The sequence below is a fragment of the Thamnophis sirtalis genome, unplaced genomic scaffold (assembly GCF_051295495.1).
Source record: "Thamnophis sirtalis isolate CommonGarterSnake01/CBP01778 unplaced genomic scaffold, rThaSir2_p1.2 scaffold_4, whole genome shotgun sequence".
NCBI lineage: Eukaryota > Metazoa > Chordata > Lepidosauria > Squamata > Natricidae > Thamnophis > Thamnophis sirtalis.
This window is the reverse complement of record NW_028261384.1, coordinates 8,283,990-8,308,884: the sequence shown is the minus strand read 5'-3', so window position 1 is coordinate 8,308,884 and position 24,895 is coordinate 8,283,990. Positions and strand designations below refer to the sequence as shown.

At 42.2% G+C, this 24,895-nt stretch overlaps 1 protein-coding gene across 7 annotated transcripts in view; it reads right to left on the bottom strand.

The window, feature by feature from the left end:
- LOC106545622 (sodium channel protein type 5 subunit alpha) overlaps positions 1–24,895 on the bottom strand; it is a 351,125-nt gene that overhangs the window by 261,246 nt on the left and 64,984 nt on the right. For 6 of the 7 annotated variants that reach the window (XM_087712436.1, XM_087712435.1, XM_087712438.1 and 3 more), the window contains exons 2-3: positions 21,509–21,813; positions 13,809–13,926 (exon numbers count right to left, since the gene is read on the bottom strand). In XM_087712436.1, coding sequence (XP_087568562.1) covers positions 13,809–13,926; positions 21,509–21,775 — 385 coding nt within the window. In that variant the 5' untranslated portion in view covers positions 21,776–21,813. Of the gene's footprint in view, positions 1–13,808; positions 13,927–21,508; positions 21,857–24,895 lie in introns of all 7 variants that reach the window. The other variant, XM_087712437.1, reaches the window with a different exon arrangement.

The following is a 24,895-nucleotide window of genomic DNA, read 5'->3' as shown; positions in this document are numbered from 1 at the left end:
GCCCTATGATACTGGGTTTCCGGCTTGCCTGTATGCTGGGGAAGATCCATCCGGACTTCTCTACCCTGCCCAGGGCTTGGGAGCTCTGTACAGTCCCTGGGTCAGCGGGGGTGACAGGCTCTGTCCTTGCAGCTCCATGGGAGGGCTGCGAAGAACGATCCAGCGTGGCGCGGCTGCCCTTCCATTCAGCAAGCCGTGCCTGAAGAAATAACTCGCAGCAGCTCTAGTGGCTTAGAAATCGGTGCACGAGCTTCCCTCGGCACCGCCATTTCAAAGGCGAGCTGCAGCTTCTCAGCTAAGCTGTGGATTGAAGAAAGGAGCCGAACAGTTGCAAGGCGCGCAAAGGACAACTAGGCAAGTCACAGCGCCATTAAATGAAGTTTTCAGTGAGATGCTCGAGACCTCCGGCAGCCATTTTAAGGCACGCATGTGGAGGTGGCCATTTTGAGGCCCGGGCCTGCATCATGGCCATAAATCGAGGCCGGCAGGTAGCATTGATCATCTTGTAGCCCCTGCAGCTCCTGCAAGGCCGCGATTCCCCTAGGCATCTTAGTCGGCCACAGCCTTCTCATCAACAAGGCCACCTGAGTGATATGGGTGATTCTAGGCCCGACAGAGCCCTAGCTCCAGGGGAGCCCCTGGAGCACCCCCTAGCAGGGGATTTGGATAGGCCCAGGACACAGGCGGCAGCCTCTAAACCTTCTGCCGCCAAGCGCCCTTCCAGAGCAACAGTCCAGGATGAACTCAGGCACCAACGTGCCCTCAAAAAGAGAGTAGCAAGGGTGGAGAAGCAGGCCCAGGCAGCAAGGCCCTCCCCTTCTGCCAGATCCAGGTCACCAATTAGACCAGGGTCCCATTAATCGGCCTCCCCTCCCAGGAGTTTCAGTCCATCCTCCCCTTCTATCTCTCCTCCTAGGCCATGTAGGCAAACCAAACAGGAGATTTCCCCTTCCCCACCTGCATCTCCAAGGGTGATTGAGGAAAACCAAGGGGATCCATTAGAGGGTTCGTCTCGTGACTTCCTTCCAGCTGCCATCCTTGCTCCCTAGGCACCCCTTCCAGGTCCCTCCAAGAATGAGCTTGATGATTTGGAACTCCTTCCTGAGACTATTAAACGCCTTATATCTTCTGCCATTACTAAAGGTATTGCCACTGGCCTAGCTCAAAGAGCCACCTCTTCTCAAACAGAGATCAGGCCTCGTTCTGATGTTAGACATCCCTCTTCTACCCGCAGGCAGGAGAATCCTAGGCCCCCTTCTCCTTCTGTAGTGAGTGAAGGGTCTATCTTGGGGGAGGAGGTCCATCAAGATACGGGATTTTCGGAGGATGAGGACATCGTTCCCCCTGACCTTCCGGCCTTCCCTGGTCTCTTCTCTCCTCCTATGTTTAAAACCTTATTACATAAGGCAAGAAGGACCACTAAAATAGGCACAGGGGACCCTGATGTTCCCAAGCCAAGAGATCCCAACCTGGCCATGTTTTATAACACTGCCACCAACAAGGAGGAGGTCCCAGCCCCTCCTCTATTCTTGGAGGTAGTGAAAAACCAATGGGGACGTCCCTCTACTCTTCCCAACCCTGGGAGTAATGACTGCCACTTCTACAACATGGAGCAGGCCTTTTCCCAGGCCCTGCAGTTGTCAACTGTAGACACCCCAGTGGCTGCCTTAGCCATGGCCTCCACAGTAGTGTCAGGTGATGCAGTCGACAAGTTAAAACCAGAGGACAAACGTGCGGAACTTACATTGCATAAGAATTTCACTGCTTCGGCTGGGCAATTAGATCTGCGGCAGTGGCCTCCTATTTCAACCGCACCACTGTCATGTGGCTACGTCAACTGTAGGACCACATCCCGCCTCAGGATGAGCACCTGCTACAAGATCTCATGAAGATCATAGCTGCCACACAGTTCTTGGTGGACACCACTCTGGATTCCATCAAATATGCATCCTGAGTGTTAGCTACCTCAGTGACTTCCAGTCAGCTCCTCTGGCTCCACAGTTGGCAAATGGACAATAAGTCCAAATGGAACATGGCAGCGGCCCCATATACTGGCACTAATCTTTTTGGCAAGTGTCTAGACCCAATTCTCATAGAGAATAAAGACAAGAAAAAGGTCCTGCCTACCAATGCAAAGAAGCCAGACACTCGCCCTTCCCACTACCATAGGTCTTCTTATAAGGCTCCTGAGTCTGATTTCCATCAACGTAGGTTCTCCCCCTACAGATCTGATAGACAAACCCAATGACCTTATTACCAGGACAGGAATAGGTTCCAGGCCCAGTCCAGGCAGCCCTTTCATGGAGGGGGAGGCGGCCCTTTTCGCAAAGGGAAATGACTCCAACCCGAGTCTTCCCATAGGTGGCCGCCTGGAACACAGGAAGATGGGATCAGATAACATGGACGCCTGGGTCAGGTCGATCATCAGGTTCAGCCTACGCTTGGAGTTTCTCTCTCTGTCTCTGACGTTCTTCAGGACCTTTTTCCTGTCTTGGGATCCAGTCTGTCACTACCTCGTGTCCCTGGCCATTCAACATCTGCTGGACATTCGGGCAGTGGAGGAGATTCCGAAGGCTGAACACGGGTTGGGTCATTACCTCTTTGTGGTTCCGAAGGCCTTGGGGGGATGGAGAGTGATCCTGGACCTCAAGTGACTCAACTGTTACCTGGTTTACAGGCAGTTCAAAATGTTGTCTCTCAGGTCCATTCTCCAAGGGATCAGGGAAGGAGATTACCTAGCATCAGTGGACTTAACAGAGGTCTATCTCCACATCCCAATCTTGCCCCTCCATAACAGGTACCTGAGATTCTCTCACAAAGAGCTACATTATCAATACCATGCCCATCCCTTTGCTCTCGCCTTGGCCTCTAGCACCTTCACGAAGGTCCTGGCAGCATTGGCGGCTCACCTATGCTCCAACCCTGTGAGACTCCAGTGCTACCTGGACAATGTGCTCGTTCAGGCCCAAACACACTCACAGGCACTCCTCGACCTGCAACTTACCATTCAGACTCTACAATCCCTGGGATTTTTCATCAATTTCCGCAAAAGCCATCTATCTCCCACAACCAGAATCCTTCATTTGGGGGCGGTGATAGATTCTGTGATGGGTCTTGTTCAGCTCTCTCCAGAGCGCCTCTGCAGCCTTCAGTCTCTAGTGCGTCAAGTATGCACAAGTCAGTCTGTTTCCATCCTGACCTTAGCACATCTTCTATGCAAGATGGCATCCTGTATAGGGATCGTTCCCTGGGCCCGTCTTCATTCCAGGCCATTCCAATGGACTCTCATTCCGTACCAACGCAAGCGAATGAGCATGACAATTTGTCTCAACCTGGAGGTCCATCTGTCCTTGAGATGGTGGCTGTCTCCAGCCTTGAGATGCAGCTCCGAGTTCTGGGAACTGAACAGAATGACAATCACGACAGATGCAAACTTCTTTGGTTGGGGGCTCTGATGGACTCCCAAGTGGTGCAGGGTCAATGGACAACTTCAGACCTGCGCCACAATATAAATTGGTTAGAACTGAAGGCAGTCCGCCTGGCCCTCCGGCACTTCAAAGACCCGATAGTGGGCCACCACCTGCTCCTCTTAATGGACAATGTGACAACGAAAGCTCACATGAACCATCAGGGGGGCACACACTCCAGAAGCCTGTGGCAGGAGGCATTGAAACTCGGAGAGACGGTTGAAGTCGGTTGTGTCGGAGCACATCTCGGGCATTGCCAATCATCAAGCCAACTGGTTGAGCTGCAAGACCATCGACCATTGCAAGTAGCAACTCCAGCGCAAACTCTTTCTCAAGATCTGTCGGCGGTTCAGCACACCGCTGATGGACTTGTTCGCAACACTGACGAACACCCAACTGCCAAGATTCTTCACATGTTTTCCGGCTCGGAATGCGGAAGGGACAGACGCTCTCAGGAGCAGATGGCCGCCCAGCTATATGCCTTTCCTCCCCTTCCTCTCATCCCGGGGACCCCGAGGAAGGTAGTGGTAGAAAGGGCAACCATCATCCTCATTGTACCATATTGGCCCAGATGGCCTTGGTTTGCAGACCTAGTCCAGCTCTCCATCTCACCTCCATGGAGGATTCCTTGAGAGGAAGTTGCCCTGTGCCAAGGGGTCCTGCTCCATCCGGAGCCCCAGTAGCTCCACTTGACCATCTGGCACTTGAGTGGCGCCTCTTGAGAAATGCTAACCTGTCCTCCTGAGTCATAGTGACCATTGAGGCCTCTAGGCCACCATCCACCACATGAATCTACAATTTGACATGGTCAATGTTCACCTAATGGTGTTCCCCTCGGGGTATCTGCCCAATCGAGGCTTCGGTTGTGCAGGACCTAGACTTCTTGCAGAAAGGTCTGGATGGGGGTCTCTCCAATAATATCCTGAGACATCAGGTGGCTGCTCTGTCTTCGGTCCTCACCAGAGATGAACTCCCCTCTCTTTTCCATCTTCCTTTGATAAAGAGGTTTCTAAAGGATGCAGCCCACCTTAGGCCCCCTCCGATCCATAGGTTCCCCACATGGGACTTGCCCCTGGTTTTGCGGGCTCTAACTGGGGCTCCCTTTAAACCGTTACGGACGATCCACTCCGTTTCTTATCTCTCCAGGTGGTTTTCCTAGTTTTGCTCATCACATTTCTGAGTTGAGGGCCCTCTTGTCCATGGACGATCTATATCAGTTTCAGCATAATAGAGTGGTCCTGCGCCTGGGCTCTACTTTCCTCCCAAAGGTCAATTCCCCTTTCCATCGGGCCCAAGAGGTCGCGCTTCCCAACTTCTATCCTGCTCCTTCCAACAAGAGGGAATGCCTCTGGCATCATTTGTCCACTGCGCTCTGTGCATTTATCTCTGGCGTACGATGACCTTTCGCAAGTCTGAGGCCCTCTTCATTTCTTTTCAGCCTGGTTCTCTGGGAAGTAGGGTTTCATCTGCCACTATTGGCAGGTGGTTACACCAAGCGATCTCCACTGCCTATGACTCCTCAGGCCAGTCTCCTCCTGAGGAGATCACGGCCCACTCCACATGGAGTGCCACTACTACTTCAGCGTGAGCCACTAGGGCCATGAGGACATTTGTTAGGCAGCCACCTGGTCATCCCCGACTCCCTTTATACAACATTACCGAATAGATTCCTTCGCATCTGCTGACGCATCCTTCGGGCGCAGAGTTCTTCAGCAGGTAGCAACCACCCCTCCTTCTCGGTCTTAGTCCCTCCCTGGGACTGAGCTTGGGTGCCTCCCAGCAGTGACCCCTCCCTCAATTCTACTGGTAATGTTTGTTTTAAGTAGAATTGAGGGAGGGGTCACATCCCTCCCGAGTAAGACTTAGTCAGCTAGTCAGGTGAAGGGTCGGGTGGTCTGTGGTCTGTTTGTTTTTTTGGCAGATTCGTACTGTGGCTTCGAGGAAACTGGGAACCAACAGGAAATGACGAAGCATAAAAGAAATTTCCCTCAGTCTCTGGACCAATCAGGCTTTGGCGATATCCCAGTAGCGACCCCTCCCTCAATTTTACTTAAAACGAACGTTCAGGTAAGGACCAACATTCTTTCTCTCTCACACACATCTGGCACTCTGCTTCTGTCAATGAAAACTTCTTCTGCTTTTAGCTATAGCATCAGCAATTTCGTTAATCGGGTTTAGCTGAACAACTGGAATGTGGGATCCTTGGTGATCTCCTCAGTTGATAGCAATCAACACTCAGATGAGCAGAGATTAATACCAAGATCAGTACTAAACAAGCCATTAAAAAGTAAACAATACCCCAAGCAAGGAACCATCAACTCAGACAAACAAGCTAACAGTAAACCACAACCTAATGAAAGAACCAACTCCCTCCAACACTGACAAGGCAAGCCATAAAGAGAGCAAAGCCTTCTAGCACTGCTGATGTTACCTGATTGGGTAACAAAACATCTGCAAAAACACCATCAAACTCAGAGAGCACTGACGCTTCACAATTCTCCTCCTCTTCCTCCTCCTCCTCCTCCACCCCCTCCATTCTGCAGACCCTTTCTTCTAGCACTGATGATGTTACCTAGTTGGTTCATAAAACATCTGCAAGGAAACTACCAAGCTCAGGGAGCACTGAGGACCCCACATTTCAACCCTTATAAATATTCTTTTGTATCTCTTCTGGGTATGTTTTCTCTCAAAAAGAAACCATTCTTTATTACTGGATCTAAACCTCTTCCTGAAGCTGGGAAGGCAGGAATGAGCAGCTCCCAGGCTGGCTGGCTGGCTGGCTGGCTGGCTTCTTTACTTACTTACTTATTTATTTATTTTTCTTTTTTTTTAAAAAAAAAAAACCATCTGCCTCAGACAGGCAGAACATCTCAACTACCTCCCATAGTGCAGGCTGTGCACTGCCTTGGAAAAATGTGAGGCCTAGGATTAAAATCCTAGAGCATAGTCACACATAGGTAGTCCTTGACTTATGACCATAACTGAGCCCAAAATTTATTTTGCTAAGCCAAACAGTTATCAAATAAGATTTGCCCCATTTTACCATCTTTCTTGCCACAATTGCTAAGAGAATCACTGCCAATGTTAAGTTGGTAGCATGGTTGTTAAGTGAATCGGGCTTTCCTGTTGAATTTGCTTGTCAGAAAACTGCCAAAAGGGATCACGTGACTCCGGGACACTGCAGGAGCCATAAATACACCCCAGTTGCCAAGCGCCCGAATTTTGATCATGTGACTGGAGATGCTGCAACAATCCTAATTATGGGGGGAAAGTCACAAGTCACTTTTTCCCAGTGCTCTTGTAACTTTGAACAGTCACTAAATAAATGGTTGTAAGCTGTATTGACTGTTGTGAACTAGTTTTGTTGGATATGGCTTCCTTCTTTTCTGCATTAAAGGCAAATAATCCCCTATCATCACACAGGGTCTGCAGGTTGGGTGACAAGGGACAGCCTGTGCACGATGATATCACTGTGGCAAACCACATGGTTCGCCTTGGATGTTGTGACATGACTGAGGCAAAGGGCATAATGGCATCCCTCCCTTAAGGACTCCATCAGGTGCACCCCACTTTTTTTGCAATCATGGCTTGTAACACCTGGGTCGCCAACCCCCTGTCTATGGACCGGCACTGGGCCATGGCATGCCAGACTCTAGGCTGCGCAAACAAGCGAAGCCCCATCCATGGGATACAGGCAGCAAATAAAAACATGCCCCCACTGGTTTGCGGGGGGAAAACCTCTCTCAGGTTCCTGAGGCCCCAAAGGTTGGGTAGCACTGTTGTAACAGATTCCTGCACTTAAGTCCTTTCATGAGCCAAGAACTGTCAAGAAATACAGGTGGTCCTCAACTTACAAGAGTTCATTTAGTGACTGCCAGATAGGTCAGTCAATCCCTCTCTCTCTCGGCGCAATTAACCTCACAAGGTTGTAATTGTGGGGAAAATAAAAAGAGGAAGATACATTGCATATGTTCGCTGCCTTGGGTTATTTGTAAAAATAACAAAGAATAGCTACAACTAAATAAATGAAACAAAAATTAAAAATTTAAATGGATGCATTCACTGCCACGATTGCTTCTCACAACTGAGATGTTAATTGTTTATTGTTTTTCAGGCAAACAATTTGGATTTGATAGACCCCGAGAGAGTCTTGAGGGGTCTTCAGACATCCTCTCACCGTGATGGTGAACCTATGGCACTGGGTCACAGGTGGCATGTGGAGCCATATTCGCTGGCATGGCAGCCCTTGGCAGCCCTTGGCAGCCCTCAGCTCCTGCACACATGTGCGTGCTGGCCAGCTGATTTTTAGCCTTCCAGGGGGCCAGGGAAGCCATTTTCACCCTCCCCAGGCTTCAGGAAGGCCTCTGGAGCCTAGAGAGGGTGAAAAACAGGCCCAACGGCCCACCCGGAAGTTCAGGAACCAATCTCTGGAAAGCTGGGGGCTGTGGGGGGCCATTTTTGCCCTCCCCAGGCTTCAGGACAGCCTCCAGAGCCTGGGGAGGGTGAAAATTCCCCCCCACAAGCGTGGGTCGCTTGTGTATGCACAATGGGGGGGGTCGCCCATGCGTGCACAGGTGGGTGGTCACGCACGTGCAATAGCGCCCATGCACACAGTTTTGGCACACTTTTAGAAAAAGGTTAGCCATCACGGTCCTAGGATCACACTTTAAGAATCACTGAAATATAGAAACATTAGTTTACAGAAAACTTTCACTAAGCCAATGGTACAGCTCCTTGCTTAAAATGTTAGGGGTACCAAGGTTTGTTTCCATATATTTTCAGATCCAACCCCCACCCCAGCCAATTCAAAAGAATATGGAAATATTTATACTCTAAGGAAATCCTGGTGCAGGGGGATGGATACAAGCAGCCCTTGACTTTTACAACTGCAATTGAGCCCAAAATTTCTTTTGCTAAGTGAGATACTAATTAAGTGAATTTTGCCCCATCCTATGACCTTTCTTGCCACAATTAAGTGAATCACTACAGTTGTTAAGTTAGTAACCAGGTTGTAAAGTGAATCTGCCTTCCCCACTGACTCTGCTTGTCAAAAGATGACAAAAGGTGATCACATGACCCTGGGATGCTGCAACCGCCATAAATGTGAGTCAGTTGACAAGTGTCTGAATTTTTATCATGTAGACATGGGGATGCTGCAACGGTTTTACATGTGAAAAACCTTATAAGTCACTTTTTTCAATGTTGTAACTTTGAACAGTGACTATAAGTTTAGAACTACCTATATGCAGAAAAGCATTTGCAATCACCAAAAAGCTATTTACGGTAAGTATCACATGCTATTATGTGCCACATTGCATCCAGTTTTTATTTTTATTTTTAGTAAAGCAACTTTATAGGCTTTACATTAGTGAAGGTATGTTGAAGTATTTGAGCATCACTGCTTGGTGATATAACAAGGGCCAAAAAAATTGCTGAATCGAGTCATATTATTGTCTCCATTAGTCATGAACCACTGTGAATTGTGTACTGTCATCAATGTGCACACAAGTAAATCTGCTTTATCTTGATAAGATTAATATGGCCAATAATACAAGTAGGACTAAAATGCCTGCGATTAACAAAATAAATTATCCTTCCTGGTTTTAAAAGGCAAGAAATCGTGCAACCTGGCTTGATTTTCAACTTAATTTTTTTTTCAAATTCAGGTATCGTAGAAGAGATTTTGACTTGTCACTGATTTAATGAGGGCACACCACCCAGGGTCCCCTCACAAGCTGATCCAGTGTTTCTTAAAATATGAGGCAGGCTTATTAAATGCACATTTATCCTGCATGAGCTCTGTCTTTTGATCCAATATCAAGGGAACCAGAAGCATAACACGTGCTTTGCTGAGTCATGGGGGACATGCATTTTAATAAATCTGTTTCAACCAATTTGTAAAGTACACACTTGCTTGAATGAAGCCATCAAATCTCAGCTCTTGCCTGCAGCTCTGTGCATTAGATATTGCAGGCTGCAACATAGGTTAGAGACCTAAGCTTTCTGTGCTGGTATCTATACAGTACAACCCTGGCGCTCTTCGTGTTTTTAAGCCAGACAGAAGAACTGTTTCTGATTGTTGGTATAAATCCACCCACACATTCCTCCAGGATGTAGGGAGTGAAATCCCTTCCTGGAAACCCAAGGGAAGAATGACATTTGCTTCGCCTTACATTCTTAAAGACACATTGTATTGACAGCATCCACAGAGCAAAAAGCAACAGCCTGCGAGAACAGTGAAAAAGTGTCACAAGGTGTACTTGTCTTGTAGCCAAGGAATATAGTTGGGAGCAAGAAACCTGACCCTCAGCTCAGCTAGACAAACCCTCTTCTCAAAAGTCTTTGCCTCTTTGCTTACAACGCAACTGTTACCCACCAGGTCTTAGGTTGATAGTGGGATGGCTAAATTATTCTGGACTCCCTTTGCATCTAATTTTTACATCTGAATGTTATGCTGACATGAAGCTGCAGGGGGAAATGACTAACATTAACATGTAATAATTCTTGCGCATAATGCCAAATATGTTGCATTTCTATGCATAAATTAAAACTCAATTCCTTTTACAATATGAAATTGTTAGACGTGTCTTCTTCTAGGATTGTTTTTCCCCAGTTTGTCAGGCGAGCCTACAGCTCTTGGATTTAATGGTACCTCCCACAGTCACCCCTAGTATCATAGAAGAGAATATTTGTAGCTCAGGGATGAATTGTGGGATCCTCAGTTCTCTCAAAGCTTGTTTCCTTGCAGATGTTTCAGGGGTGAAATCCAGAAGGTTCTGACAGGTTCTGGAGAACCGATAGTGGAAATTTTGAGTAGTTCAGAGAATTGGCACATGCCACCTCTGGTTGGCCCCAGAATGGGGTGGAAATGGAAATTTTGCAGTATCCTTCGCCTGTCATGCCCATCAAGCCATGCCCACCAAGCCACACCATGCGCACCAAGCCATGCTCACAGAAGTAGTAGTAAAAAATATCGAATTTCACCACTGAGATGTTTCAGTACCTAACTACTGTAACTGCTGATCTAGGTGCACTGATGATGTTACCTAGTTCGATAATAAAAAGTCTGCAAGAAAACAACCAAGCTCAGAGATACCCTGACAGATTCAACCCCTGATTCACTTTTGGGATTCTCTAAGATCACTTACTATTTGCTATCCCAAAAGCGGAGCAATTCTTTTCATACCAAACACACAAAAGGGAAACATATCCAGTTTGATGCTTTTATTTTCAAAACCGATAAAGGATAAGGTATCTTAATATCCCGTTGTCTAATCCAGGGATGTCAAACTCCCGACCCATGGGCTGGATATATCACAAGCTGGCCACGCCCACTCCAGTTTAGTGAAGGGGGGGGGAATCCCGATACGTCACATGAAGCTGCCATGACGACATGAGTTTGACACCCCTGGTCTAATCCTCAGCTACAAGACAATATCTCCAACCTTCTCTCCAAGAACTGCAGAGCTCACCTCTGCTCTGAAAAATTGGAATTTTCTGCAGAATATGTGAAATGATAACCTTATCCTTTTTACCCTTACATTATTGTGCAGTACAGATAGTCCTCGACTTACAACCACAATTGAGCCCAAAATGTATGTTGTTAACAAGACAGTTAAGTGAATTTTGTTTCATTATATGAGGCCTTTCTTGCCACGGTTGTTAAGTGAATCACTGCAGTTGTTACAGTTGACACAGTTTTTAAATGAATTGGCTTACCCACTGACTTTGCTTGTCAGAAGTTTACAAAAGCTGATCATGTGACCCCAGGACACTGCAACTGTCATAAATACATGCCAGCTGCAAACTGTCTGTGATCATATGACCACCGGGAGGCTGCAACAGTCATAAGTGTGAAAAACAGTCATGTCACTTTTTTCAGTGCCATTGTTACTTTGAATGACATGATCTGTTGTAAGTCAAGGACTACCTGTGTGCATTTTTGATATAACTCTTTAGAATAGACCCACCCCTAAAGAAAACGATAGGTTGAATATCTTTAGTGGAGAAGTGAAATTATCATTTGAATCTTTTTCAGCTTCCCCTAATTTAGAAAATAGGACAAAATTATATCAGTGTCTCTATGCCAGTGTTTTTCAACCTTGGCAACTTGAAGATGTCCGGACTTCAACTCCCAGAATTCCCCAGCCAGCGAATGCTGGCTGGGGAATTCTGGGAGTTGAAGTCCGGACATCTTCAAGTTGCCAAGGTTGAAAAACACTGCTCTATGCCTTACACACACACACACACACACAGAGAAACACACACAAAGCTATTATGCAAACCCTCATGAACACAAAATGTTGTGTACCTTTACTATTCTAATCTTGCCTTTTCCCCACCAGGTAGCCAATGTAATTGTTCCTTGCAATTAATAATAGAACCGCTTCACAGTGCTTTACATCCCTCTCTAGGCAGTTTACAGAGTCAGCATCTTTCTCCCAACAACCTGGGTCCTCATTTTACCCACCTCGGAAGGATGGAAGGCTGAGTCCATCAGGATTGAACTCCTGGCAGTGAGCAGAGTTAGCCTGCAATGCTGCATTGTAACCACTGCACCACCGGGGGCTCCAACACAGGTACTCCTTGACTTAAAACAATTCATTTAGTGACCGTTCAAAGTTACAATGGCAAAGAAAAAAGCGACTTACGCCTGTTTCTCACACCATTGCAGCATCATGTGGGGAACATTCAGATGCTTGGCAAATCGTTCATATTTATGATGGTTGCAGTGTCCTGGGGTCATGTGATCAACTTTTGCCACCACCTGACAAGCAAAGTCAATGTGGAAGCCAGATTCACTTAACAGCTGTGGCAAGAAAGGTTGTAAAACAAAGGAAATTCACTTAAATGTTTTGCTTAGCAACCGAAATGTTGGGCTCAATTATGATCATAAGTGGAGGATTATTTGTATGTGGATTTAATGATAGCTTGTTCAGAACCACTGTTGTCAACCTTGGCTTAACTTCAATTATATTAACCTTGGGCACTGGATGCATACAACTATACCTACCCATACGTTAGCCTTAAGACTGGGTAAACTAGCATATTAGGCTAAAATATGGTTCAGTGCAAGGTATGCAATCTGAAGAACATTATGAAGAACAAAAATTCTCCTATTGTACTACCCAGCATCACTTTCAAATATCTGCAAGATACCACAAATTATTCCCACTAATAAGTTGCATTCCCACAGCTACAGAATGAAATCCGGACAGGTATTTTTTTCTGTTCCACAATATATATATATATATAAAGGGGGGGGGGGTTATCAGCAAAATGCATAATTCTGCCCATCAAAGAAATTTCATTAACGTCCATAATACAATATAGCTAACAGTTTCATCAGTTTCAACAGTTTCATTTCATTGAAATACATTCTCTTTGTGTCACTTTATCAGGAAAAACTGTATCTCCTGCAATTATGGGGGTCGATCTGTTTTTAAAAGTACAGGTCATTCATTGGAAAAGCAAAAATGAAATACACACTTACCCATTTATTATGTTCACCCAAGACAAATAAATAGACAAGGTTTAAAGAGGCTTTGTGTGCAATCTTTAAAAATTATTTGTGCTTCAAAAATTAAAAATTATCATATATGCATAAATCCAGTGCATAATAAGATAGTTGAAATAGATTACCCTCCCCCCCCCTATTTAAGCATTCTTTTAAACTAAAAGCACAATTTCATCCATTTTTAACCTTTAAAAGTCTGAAGAGTTAATAATAAAAATAAATATACTTGCAGGAGCTCAACAATCAGACTTGGGTTTTTTTTTTAAACACACCCCTATAGCTACCACCTTGGGTGCACAATATTTGATGGTCAAAAGTGATCCCTTCCCATGAGAAGCGCAACAGAACAGATTATGCAAAATAAAAGGAAATCTGCAAAGAGGTATTATGCAAAATAAAGGGGAAAATATTCAAAGGGTTCAATTTGCATTATCTATGCAAGTTTTAAAAAATTCAGCTCTCCTGGTTTATAAAACAGAGAGATTTTGTTTCATTTTTGCTGGGTAATATACTTCCTTTTCCTCCCATACAGGTCTTTAATGTCTAACAGTCAGCATCTATGAATACATTCAGAAGAAGAGCAGAAGGAAGCAATATGGTATCTTCCAGATGTTTTGGATTACAGTTTCTATAATCCCTGATCTGCAACTGAGGCTGTGAAAGTTAAAATAAAAAATATTGGAGCTATATTTCAAAATATTTGGAAGACACCGTCAGGCCCAGCTCTAAATGAATAAGAGCAACCCAATTCAATGAAGTTCATATGACTTGTTACTGTTCAATGACTATATTGGTCAGGAAAAAAAAACAGGTAAAAGGATATGAATGTACCAGAATTTTAATTGCTATTCTTCTGATTAGATGAAAAGGAGTAAGAATGTACAAGGCAGGAGTGGCACTAAATCGAAAGATCGTCTTCCCTTTGTTCAGTACTATAAATGTCTGGAAAACAAAGGAGAAGATAAACAAATATTAAGGTCTGGATTAAAATCTCACATTATGTAAGCAACAGTTATTTCCAAGGCTGTGCATGATTCAGAAATTATTCAGTACTTCAAATCTCCCACAAACCTCTATGCTGTTCATTAAAGGAATCAGACTGTTTTTAGGCTTCTAATTGGATTAGCCTTAAAAAAAAGTCACTCATTAAAGTTACTACAACTCTTAAAGTAGTCACAACGTTTACTCAGAGTGCAGGAAGTTAACACATTTAGTTAGACAGGAGTTTAATTTACTGCACATTGTGCTACTTGTAAAAACAAGCACCATTTCCCAGTCATATTACAGTTCATATTGTTCTTTCTGAAAGAGGAGTGATGTTCAGATATCAGGATGAACATTTATAACAAAAGTACAATTGAATGTTTTATTAGCAAAATGCATGAACAGAGGCATAGCTGCCATTATTCTGACTGTCCGACATAGACAATTGTTGCATATATAAAAATAAAATATATAAATTTATATTCAAAATAGAGATAGTGAGAGAAAGAAAGAGAGAAAGATAAAGAGAGATAAAGAGAGAGGAAGAGGGAGAGAAAGAGACAGAGGGGGGAGAGAAAGAGAGATAGAAAGAGACAGAGTGACGCAGAGAAAGAGATAAAAAGAGAGATGAAGAGAGGCAGAAATAATGAGAGAGAAAGTGAGCAAGAGTGATAGAGGGGGGAGAGCGGGAGAGAGAGAAAAAGGGAGAAAGAGAGAAATAGAGAAACAGAAAGAGAGATAAAGAGAGATAAAAAGAGACAGATAATAAAGAGGGAGAGTGAACAAGAGAGGAAGGGAGAGGGGGAGAGAAAAAGAGAGAAAGAGAGAGAGAAAGAGAGAGACAGATAAAGAGATAGATAATAAAGAGAGAAAGTGAGCAAGAGAGTTAAAGAGTGGGGGGAGAGGGAGAGACAGGAAGAAAAAGATAGAAAGAGACAAAGAGACACACACAAGAGAGAAAGGGAGAGACAGAGAGACATAGAAAGAGACAAAGAGAGAGAGAGAGAGAGAAAGGGAGACAGATATACTAGAGAGAGAAAGTGAGCAAGAGAGATAAAGAGAGGGAGAGGGGTGGAGAGAGAAAGAGGGAGACTGGGATAATAAAGAGAGAGAGAGAGAGAGTGAGCAAGAGAGATAAAGAGAGAGAGAGAGAGAGAGAATAGCAGATAGGGTAAGGCTCAGCTCCCTTTTTCAATTACTTTTCATCACAGCAATCTAGTTGCTCATTATCACTTCCAAAGCACGAAGAAAGATTTCCGGGACCATAACTTTTATGTATCTTTTAAAAAATCAATAGACCTTTCAGATCATATCCCTTTAAAACAGTTTAATGTTTGTTTTCAGTGTTTTAACATAAAAGTAAAGTTGCAAACTTTTTTTGGCTAGGTCCAGCTGTGCCTTTAAAAGGCAAATAGATAGCAAAGACCCAACAAGCATAATCATCACTAAATTTATATGGCTGGGGAAAACACATGATCTACTGAAATGTAATCAAATCTACCTAAGTAAAGTTATCTTCCAAAGAGAAACTTTTCTGCGTTTTGCTCTATAATTCAATAAAGCTTGCAGCATTCATTATCTCACCAAAAACATTTCTTGTATAGAAACTGCTTTTATAGATTTATTGCTAGCCAGTAATGAGAATTGATCAACTTCTAGGAATCTCTCTAGCTTTGTTCAGCTATTCTTGCTACTGCTATCACATAACATATATTACTCATTGTGTATAGCAAAGTGCCTTGCAGAAAAGGAAGATCACAATTATTTCATGTGTAGGCAGCCTAAACATACACTCACTAACTGGAAAATTGCCAGCATACTAGACCAAGCCAAATCTCAAAATGTTAGGAAATTCCTGGAAGCTTGCCATTCAGACAAATCAGCCATCAACAGCCATATAGAAATAAACTATATTTACACACCAATCAAAGGAGACAACAAAAAACCAAGAAGGAAAAAAAATCCAGAATATATCCTCTCCACCACTAACACCCAGATAAACAGAGATTTACACCAGACAAACAGACAGAGAACAACACCCTAATCAAGAAGAAAACTACACCCCTGCTTGGCAGCTACCCTATATAAACAAGCTTTTCTATGTAATATACAAGCTACCTAAATAAACAGGGAGCAAACTCCACACTCACTAACACTAATTCAGAGCCTTTAATCCTGAGCTACATATGCAGGTAGTACTCAAATTTGTTTAGTGATTGTTCAAAGTTACAACAGCACTGAAAAAAGTGACTTATGACCGTTTTCCACACTTATTACTATTGCAACATGCCCATGGTCACGTCATCAAAATTCAGATGTGACAGTGGCAACTGACATATATATGACAGTTGCAGGGTGCCAGTATCATATGATCTCCATTTGCAAATTTCTGACAAGCAAAGTCAGTGGGGAAGCCAGATTCATTTCATAACCCATGAGACTAACTTAACAGGGATTCACTTAACAACTGGCAAGAAAGGTTGTTAAAAGGGGACAAAGCTCACTTGACAAATTTCTCACTTACCAACGTAGATTTTGGGGTTAATTGTGGTTGTAAGTCGAGGGCTACTTGTATTCTCTTATTCAGTTGTACAGTATTTATTTACAAAGAACAATCTCATAGCCTTAAGTTCTAAAGACGTTTTGCAGAGACCTAGTTTTCTGAGACCAATCTAAAACGGGACGGTTGCAGAAGATGGTTTGGAGGAAATTTAGACCTTTCCAATTTGTTATTTATGTTGTCTATATTTCCTCTTTATGTCCCCTCTCCCCCTCCTTTTGATAATGCAGCACAGATAATAGCCCCACCTTAAATTTTAGTTCCATAACAACTATCCTTTGAGATAGGCTGGACCAAGACATACAGTAGTCCTCATTTTATGAACACAATTGGGACAGGAAAATTCATCATTAAGTAGTGCATCATAAAGCCAGACATCACAGGACAGTGATTTGCAACCTTCAAAGGCCCAGTGAGCCCAGTGGTGGCCCAGTGGCTAGAATGCAGGATTGCAGGCCAATTTTGTCAGCTGCCAGAAGTTTGATCCTGGCCATCTGAACTCAGCCTTCCATCCTTCCGAGGTAGATAAAATGAGGACCCAGATTGTTTGGGGGCAATATGCTATCGCTTAGGGAGGGCTGTAAAGCACTGTGAAGTATATAAGTCTTAAGTGATATTGCTATTCCCCCATTGATTTTGTCAGATGCCAGCTGGGATGGTTACAAACAGCAATCACATAGTTGTGGATCACTTCGATTGTCATAAATGCACACCGATTGACAAGCGGCCAAATCATGTAACTACAGGGTGTTGCAATGGTTGTAAGTGTGAGGACTGGTCATAAGTCACTTTTTTCAGTGCCATCAAACAGTCAGTAAACAAATTATCATAAAATGAGGGCTACCTGTACCAATTTAGATCACATATTTAATGAGGGACAAATTTGTTTTATTTTTTTCGATTTATTTTCTTTATAAATTTATATGTCACCTATCGAACTATCAAAAGACTCTAGATGGCATATTTTATTATGGTTTAGTTCAAACCATACACTAAACCACATTATAAATTACTATAGTGGTACTTCAATACCCATTGATAATTCATTCTGGAAAACACAAAAAATATGAAAACCAACAAGTACCAAGAAAACCACGTAACTTACGAAGTGTCCCACCATTTCAGCCAGTAAAACTAGCGAGTCACTAGGCAAGCTTTTCTTAGTTTGTCGACTATCAAGGAAAAGATAAGCATTGGGGCAAAATTTCTGCTTAAAAATGCGTTGAATACCGAATTCAATGGGTTTTGAAGCAGAAAAGTGTTGAGGTATGACTGTACTCTACACCAGTGTTTTTCAACCACTGTGCCGCGGCACACTAGTGTGCCGTGACATAGTGTAAGGTGTGCCGTGGGAAAATTACTTTATATATATAGTCAATATAGGCACAGAGTTAATTTTTTTTAACATTTTCTAATGGTGGTGTGCCTCGTGATTTTTTTCATGAAAAAAGTGTGCCTTTGCACAAAAAGGTTGAAAAACACTGCTCTACACTGAATGAATCAGGCAAGCAACTGATCACAATCCATCACTTCTGAAAGGAAGTTGAACCTGATTCTCGGATTTCAACCCAACACAAAATCCAAATCCAACCAGATATTCCCCAATTTGGGTATCTTCAAGATCCGGGGACTTCAGCTCACAGAATTCCCTTGTTAGCATAGCCCTTGATGAGAATTCTGGGAGTTGAAGTCTACAAAATCCAAGGTTGCTCAGTTGTGGGAAACCTGTTATGGCATCATAGTTTATAATATTGAACAGATCTCCCTTAACAATTTAACTGCCCCAGTCACAGCAGGGAAATCTGCTAAGGGGGGAAAAAGGAGTGGAAACTACTAAAGACGCTTTAAGCCTCTTTCAAATGCTATCCTTCCTTTTTCATTTATTTCCTATGTCAAATTGCAGTGTCTCTTGGTTTGTACTGGAGATTCACTTTTCCTGACCTGTCTGTCCTTCATATGCTTTGACACCTGAACTGGATTATTTAAAAACATTTAACGACAGTTCCCTGCAACCAGCAACCTTTTTCTTATGGAAGGTAAGATTCCCTTACCAAGTTGAGTTTAATTTCTGGAGCCTTTAAATGAACACATCCAGGTACTCTTCATGACTTACTGCTGCTTTTTTCTAATATATTTTAAACTTCTCAGTCTAGCCTATAACTTTGTTTTTACCAAGAGTATCGACCAGGCCTGACCCTATTTTGTTTTTGAGGTTAACCAGGGGCAAAATTTATTAAATAAAACGCAAAGATCAGCCTAGTTCAATAAAACATTTCTAATTACACTGGGAACTGGAAAGTCCAGAGAAACCATGCAAGACTGTAGTTCATCCATAGAATAAAGGTGAAAAATTAATGAGGGGGCAGTCCTGAGGACACTAAAGCATCTGGTATTGATTGACTAAGCTAATGCAAAGGTTCACTGGGTCAAAAAAAAACCTAGATCATTTTGCAATCCAGCATCTTGGAAGGACAAAGAGTCTATATCTTTCAGTAGAACTAAAGCATCACAGAGAAAGTACCCTTAGGACACAGAAGGTACCCTTAGGATGCAGAAAGCTAAAGACCAAATTAAGCATAAGCAAAAAGATCAGAAGTACAAAAAAAAGGTCTATTGCAAAGTGGGATAACACAAAACATTTTACAGTACTAAACGAGAGGAATTAACCTCTTCTCCACCTATACGCTTTCTTCCTTATATGTAGTAGGGTTGTATTACTATTATCCTTCTCATTTTGCCTTTTACCTTTTACTGTTGGTATATTATGATTATATTACTTTGTGGTTTGTATGTATATTGAGAGCTTCTACACTGGAGACAAATTCCTTGTGTATCCAATCACACTTGGCCAATAAAGCTGTTCTGTTCTGTTTTGTTCTATTCTTTTCTGTTCTATTCCATTCCATTCCATTCCATTCCATTCTATTCTATTCTATTCTATTCTATTCTATTCTATTCTATTCTATTCTTTCTTCCTGAGACCAATAATAATAATAATAATGCCACTGTGGCTTCATTATCAAAAACAGTAGAGGCAAGATAAATTCCACGAGTTATTCTTGTACTTTGCAATTCCTCCATTCATACCTTTTATATGGATTTGCCAGATTATTGGCTGGGTGTCACAATTATTGGTTAATGTTTCTTGCAAATATGAGCATATAATATAAAAATTGCCTTGAAGTACAGGTAAGGATTCAAGAATTCCTCTCCCAAATAAAAATGCATAATAAATCAGACATTTTACGATTATATTTCATCTTTTTTTTTGTATTCAATATCCACCCCCACTCCCCAAACCCCAGTTCTATTTGAAATAATATAAACATATATAGGTAGCCCTTGATTTACAGCAGTTTGCTTAATGACTGTTTGCAGTTAAAACAGCACTGAAAAAAGTGAGTTATGGCCGTTTTTCACACTTACGACCATTGCAGCGTCTCCATGGTCACATGATGAAAATTCAGACATTTGGCAACTTACTCATAGTTATGTGCCAGGGATATGTGATCCCTTTTAGTGACCTTCTGACAAGCAATGTCAATGGGGAAGCCAGATTCACTTAACAACAGTGTTACAAACTTAATGGCTACAGTGATTTACTTAACAACAAGAAAGGTGGTAAAATGAAGCAAAGCTTGCTTAACAACCATCTCAGTAACAAAAATGTTGGACCCAATTATAGTTGTAAGTCAAGGACTACCTCTACACAGACAACATCACCACCATCAACACCTCCATCATCATCATCATCATCATCATCATCATCATCATCATCATCATCATCATTATTATACTTTATTCATTAAACATGAAACTCAGCCAACTGAACATTCAAAAATGCATCACAAATACCAGTGACTGGTGCTAATGCTTGATACGGGTTGCTGCCAGCGTACTAGGTATAAACCAAAGACCTTCTTAAAATATAAGATGTTCCAAGTAGCACATTTTTTGGGAGTTCCGCTGGTGTTATTGGAGGAAGCTGCAATTTGTTGGTGTATCTTATAATATTCTTGGACTTGGTGCCAAGTGCCCCAATGACAATGAGTAGTATCACTGTTATATGTTTCATCCATAATCGGGTAGTTTCAATGGCCAGGTCATTATTATTATTATATACTTTATTTATTAAACATGAAACTCACCAACTGAACATTAAAAAATGCATTACAAATACCAGTGACTGGTGCTAATGGTTGATACGGGTTGCTGCCAGTGTCCTAGGTATCAACCAAGTACCTTCTTAAAATATTATTATTATATGTGGTTAATCTTTGGTGAGATTCACAGGCTTTGGGGCTGGTTGGTAGCTCAACAGCTCAAGTCCTAATCAAGAACCTAGGAACTGTTAAGGTAACGTTGGAGGATATAAGCTGTTCCAAGTAGGGTGGTTTTTTTGTAGAATCAGAATGTTCAAGTCTGATAAATTTAAAATTTCCAAATAGCAAGATAGCCCTTTAGGTATTGCTCCAAGGGCTCCAATTACAATCGGGACAACACACGATTTCTTTTTCCACAGTCGCTCTATTATTATTATTATTATTATTATTATTATTATTATTATTATTATTATTATTATTATTATTATTATACAATTGTATCACAGCGGCCAGTTGTTTCGCCGGATTTGGCATTGGTTACTAGTCGGGCCCCACCCAGGGGCCTAGGACGTCGTAACATATTTTCGTAATATGCGTGCAGATCCAAGCAGTACGGCTTTTTGCATTTGACTGATGGTGATTTTGTCAATTTTTAACTGTTTATTATTATTATTATTATTATTATTATTATTATTATTATTATTGATAATGTGATTCTCTTGTTTGGATCCCACCCATCTTAGATGTCAGGAATTTAAACCCGCCACTTCTCACATACTTAATCCAGGAAGGAATTATTTCCTGTGAAAAATATCCTTCTACCTCATCCTTCCCTTCCATTATTCTTAATCATAAACGTGGAGGTGACAGATTTGACCTTATGATCTCCGTAGAAGGGGTCAATGTCCTCCAGTGGTTCTCCGATGAGCTCGGATGGGGGAGATCCATAGATGTCTGGCAACTTCTTGCATGCCTGCAAGTCAAACTGTGGCCGCAATTTTTCTTCCTCTCCCGACTGGTCTCTATGTTCCTGCTTGGTATCCTTTGTGATCTTTGCCGCGATCCGCTTTTCAATCTCCGATAAGGATTCGGGGGTGAACCGGTGAAAGTTGTTAGTACCCAGTGGTAACAAGAAGTCAGCCATCTTTTCATCCTGATTTTTCTTTGTACTGGCCGTCACTCCTAATTATGAAAAAAATAAAACAAAATAAAACAAAACAAAACCCTGAAAAAGAAAAAGAAAAGGGGAAAATATAGGTAAGTAGAACTCATTAGGACTGACAACTGTGCCAAAAACATATATTTGGCTTCCTTTTTAACCATTGTTCTTCAAAGTTAATGGAAAATAGATTGCATTTGAGTTTCTGCTTGAAAGAAGGAAGGCAGCAACCTTATCAGGTACTTCTGGACTTACTTTAATGGCAACATGGAAAAGGGGATTTGTGAATGCCCTACTTTTCATTACAGCTATTTCTTCAATCTTGGCTCTTCTTGGCACGTCAACCTATTTTCCACAGGACAGGAAGGCAAGACAAGAAACCATGGATGGAAACTAATCAAGGAGAGAAGCGACCTGGAATGAAGGAGAAATTTCCTAACAGAGAGAACAATTAACCAGTGGAACAGCTTGCCTCCAGAAGTTGTACTAGGTAATCCAACAGTGGAGGTTTTAAAGAAGAGATTGGAGAACCATTTGTCTGAAATAAACAGGGTCTCCTGCCTGTGCAGAGGGTTGGACTAGAAAACCTCCAAGGCACCTTCCATTTCTGTTATTCTTAGTTCAATTCAGCCTAAGGAACTCTTCCTAGGTTTTCTTAGAACCCAATTTTGAGCAGCTAAGATGACCACATAGTGATTCAGATATGTGCACGGATTGAGATGTGATTCAGAGTGATTCAAATATGTGTGCCGGAATAAAAAATAATAACATCACTGATACTCACCCCCTTCCAACTTAGCAATAATAAAAGAATCTCAAAAACACAATCAAAAGCCATTCTATTCAAGGATTAAATAGAAAATGTAGCCTTCTGGAAGAGAAAACTTTCAGGAAAACTAGGAAAGAGCCATTTATACTCTATTCTCCAATTCGCACCCCTCCTTTACTCTGCAATTTTAAATCAGTGTAGTAGACCAAGGGTGGACAAATAATTTTCTCAAGAGGCCACCTGAAAACCAGGACTATTATGGAGTCAAGCCCTGCAAACAATTCTAACCTCTTTGTGTATTATTTATTTGTTTAATAAATGTATTAAATCCAGAATATCATCGGTCTGCAGCTACCAGCCCTGGATGACATCTTAACATCTCGCTGCTTGAGGAAGTTGCACAACATTCTCAGAGACTCTTCCCATCCTGCTTACAATCTTTTTGGACTGTTGCCTTCTGGCAGAAGATATGGGACAATTAAAACTAGGACCATACGTCTTCTGAATAGTTTTTATCCCAGAGTTATAATTGCACTCAACAATAAACTAAATGGCCACCATCAGTGAGCTGTTGGATATGTTGTGTGGATGCTCAGATGATTTAGGGGTGGGGAATTCTTTGTGAGTAAGGATGTATTTGGGGATTGTCATGTGTGTTGGGCCTGTTTTCTGGGTGTTATGTGAATTTCATTGTATGGATATTCTGTGTATATATGTACAATGACAATAAAGTAGAATAGAGTAAAGTATATACTACCCATCTTACAATCCAAAGCAATATTATGCAGGGAATTATACCTTCCACACCCACCCCTTAAAGAGCAGGTGAACTGATACAGGTGTTCTGGTCCACTACAAAAATCTTCAGCAATGTTTCTTTTCTATGCAAACCAGCACCTTGCCATCCTTGACACTGAAGCCAGTTTACTCCGTCTCCTTTACTTCATAGTGACCTAAACTCTGTAGAAATTGCACATGGGGTATCCCTCAGGCTCCTCTCCTTGGGTGTTTGCTGCCAGATGGTGCTTCTAAAGCCATTTTGTCACATGGATCATCATCCTGCTGCGCAGCTATCGGTTTGAGATAATTCACGACCATTATTTCTCACAACACCCAGAGATTTGTCAGCAAATAAAGCTTTTCCTGTCCCAGCGTGATAAAGATAACATGTATTGACCCAGCTGAAGGGGTCGTTCGCAAAGCAGAGTCTTCTTGTTCCAACTTTATTTTATGAGGCTCATTATGTGATTATTGATTGGAAGCACATCAAAAGGAAAAGAACGTCCACATTCCCTGCCCCTCCCCCTTTTTAATACAATAGATGACAGAATGTGGAAGTTGCTATCCTTTTATTCCGATTCTCTCTCTCTCTTTATTTCTGTGTATTAGTCTTCTTCAACAACCCTCTTTCCCTTCGGAAAGATCCTGCAAACCTGGCTCTGCCAGTTGGCTTGGGGCTCCAAAGGAGACAGTATTGGAGATGGCACATAGGTTAATATCGGATCCCACCACTCCACCCCCACTCATCATATTACCCCCCACCCCACTCTTTTAACTATTGCATTTTGTATTTTATATTTTGTATCTTACAATTTTGCAGTATCCTATTTATATAGTTTATTTTTTTTAATATTATAAGCCACCTAGAGTTATCTTGTGGTAAGATGGGTGGCCAATAAATTAGATAGATAGATAGATAGATAGATAGATAGATAGATAGATAGATAGATAGATAGATAGATGATAGATAGATAGATAGATAGATAGATAGATAGATAGATAGATAGATAGATAGATAGATAGATAGATAGATAGATAGAGTATAGTCTTTATTGTCATTGTACAAAATAAATACAATGAAATTGATTGGATGGATGGATGGATGGATGGATGGATGGATGGATGGATGGAAGATGATAGAGGGGAGAGGAAGGGAGAAGAGCGATGATAGAGATAGAGGATAGATAGATAGATAGATAGATAGATAGATAGATAGATAGATAGATAGATAGAAAGAAAGGAGCAATGATATAGATAGAGGATAGATAGATAGATAGATAGATAGATAGATGGATGGATGGATGGATGGATGGATGGATGGATGGATGGATGGATGGATGGATGTGATGTGATGTGATGTGATGTGATACGATAGACAGACAGACAGATACAAATAAATATAGATATAAGCAGGCAGGCAGGTAGATAGACAGACAGACAGATAGAGGCAGTCCTCGCATTACAACAAACAGTTGAGCCATAAATTTCTGTTGCTAAATTAGCAACAGAATAGCTCACTTTGTAACTGAGTTTTGCCCCATTTTATGACCATTCTT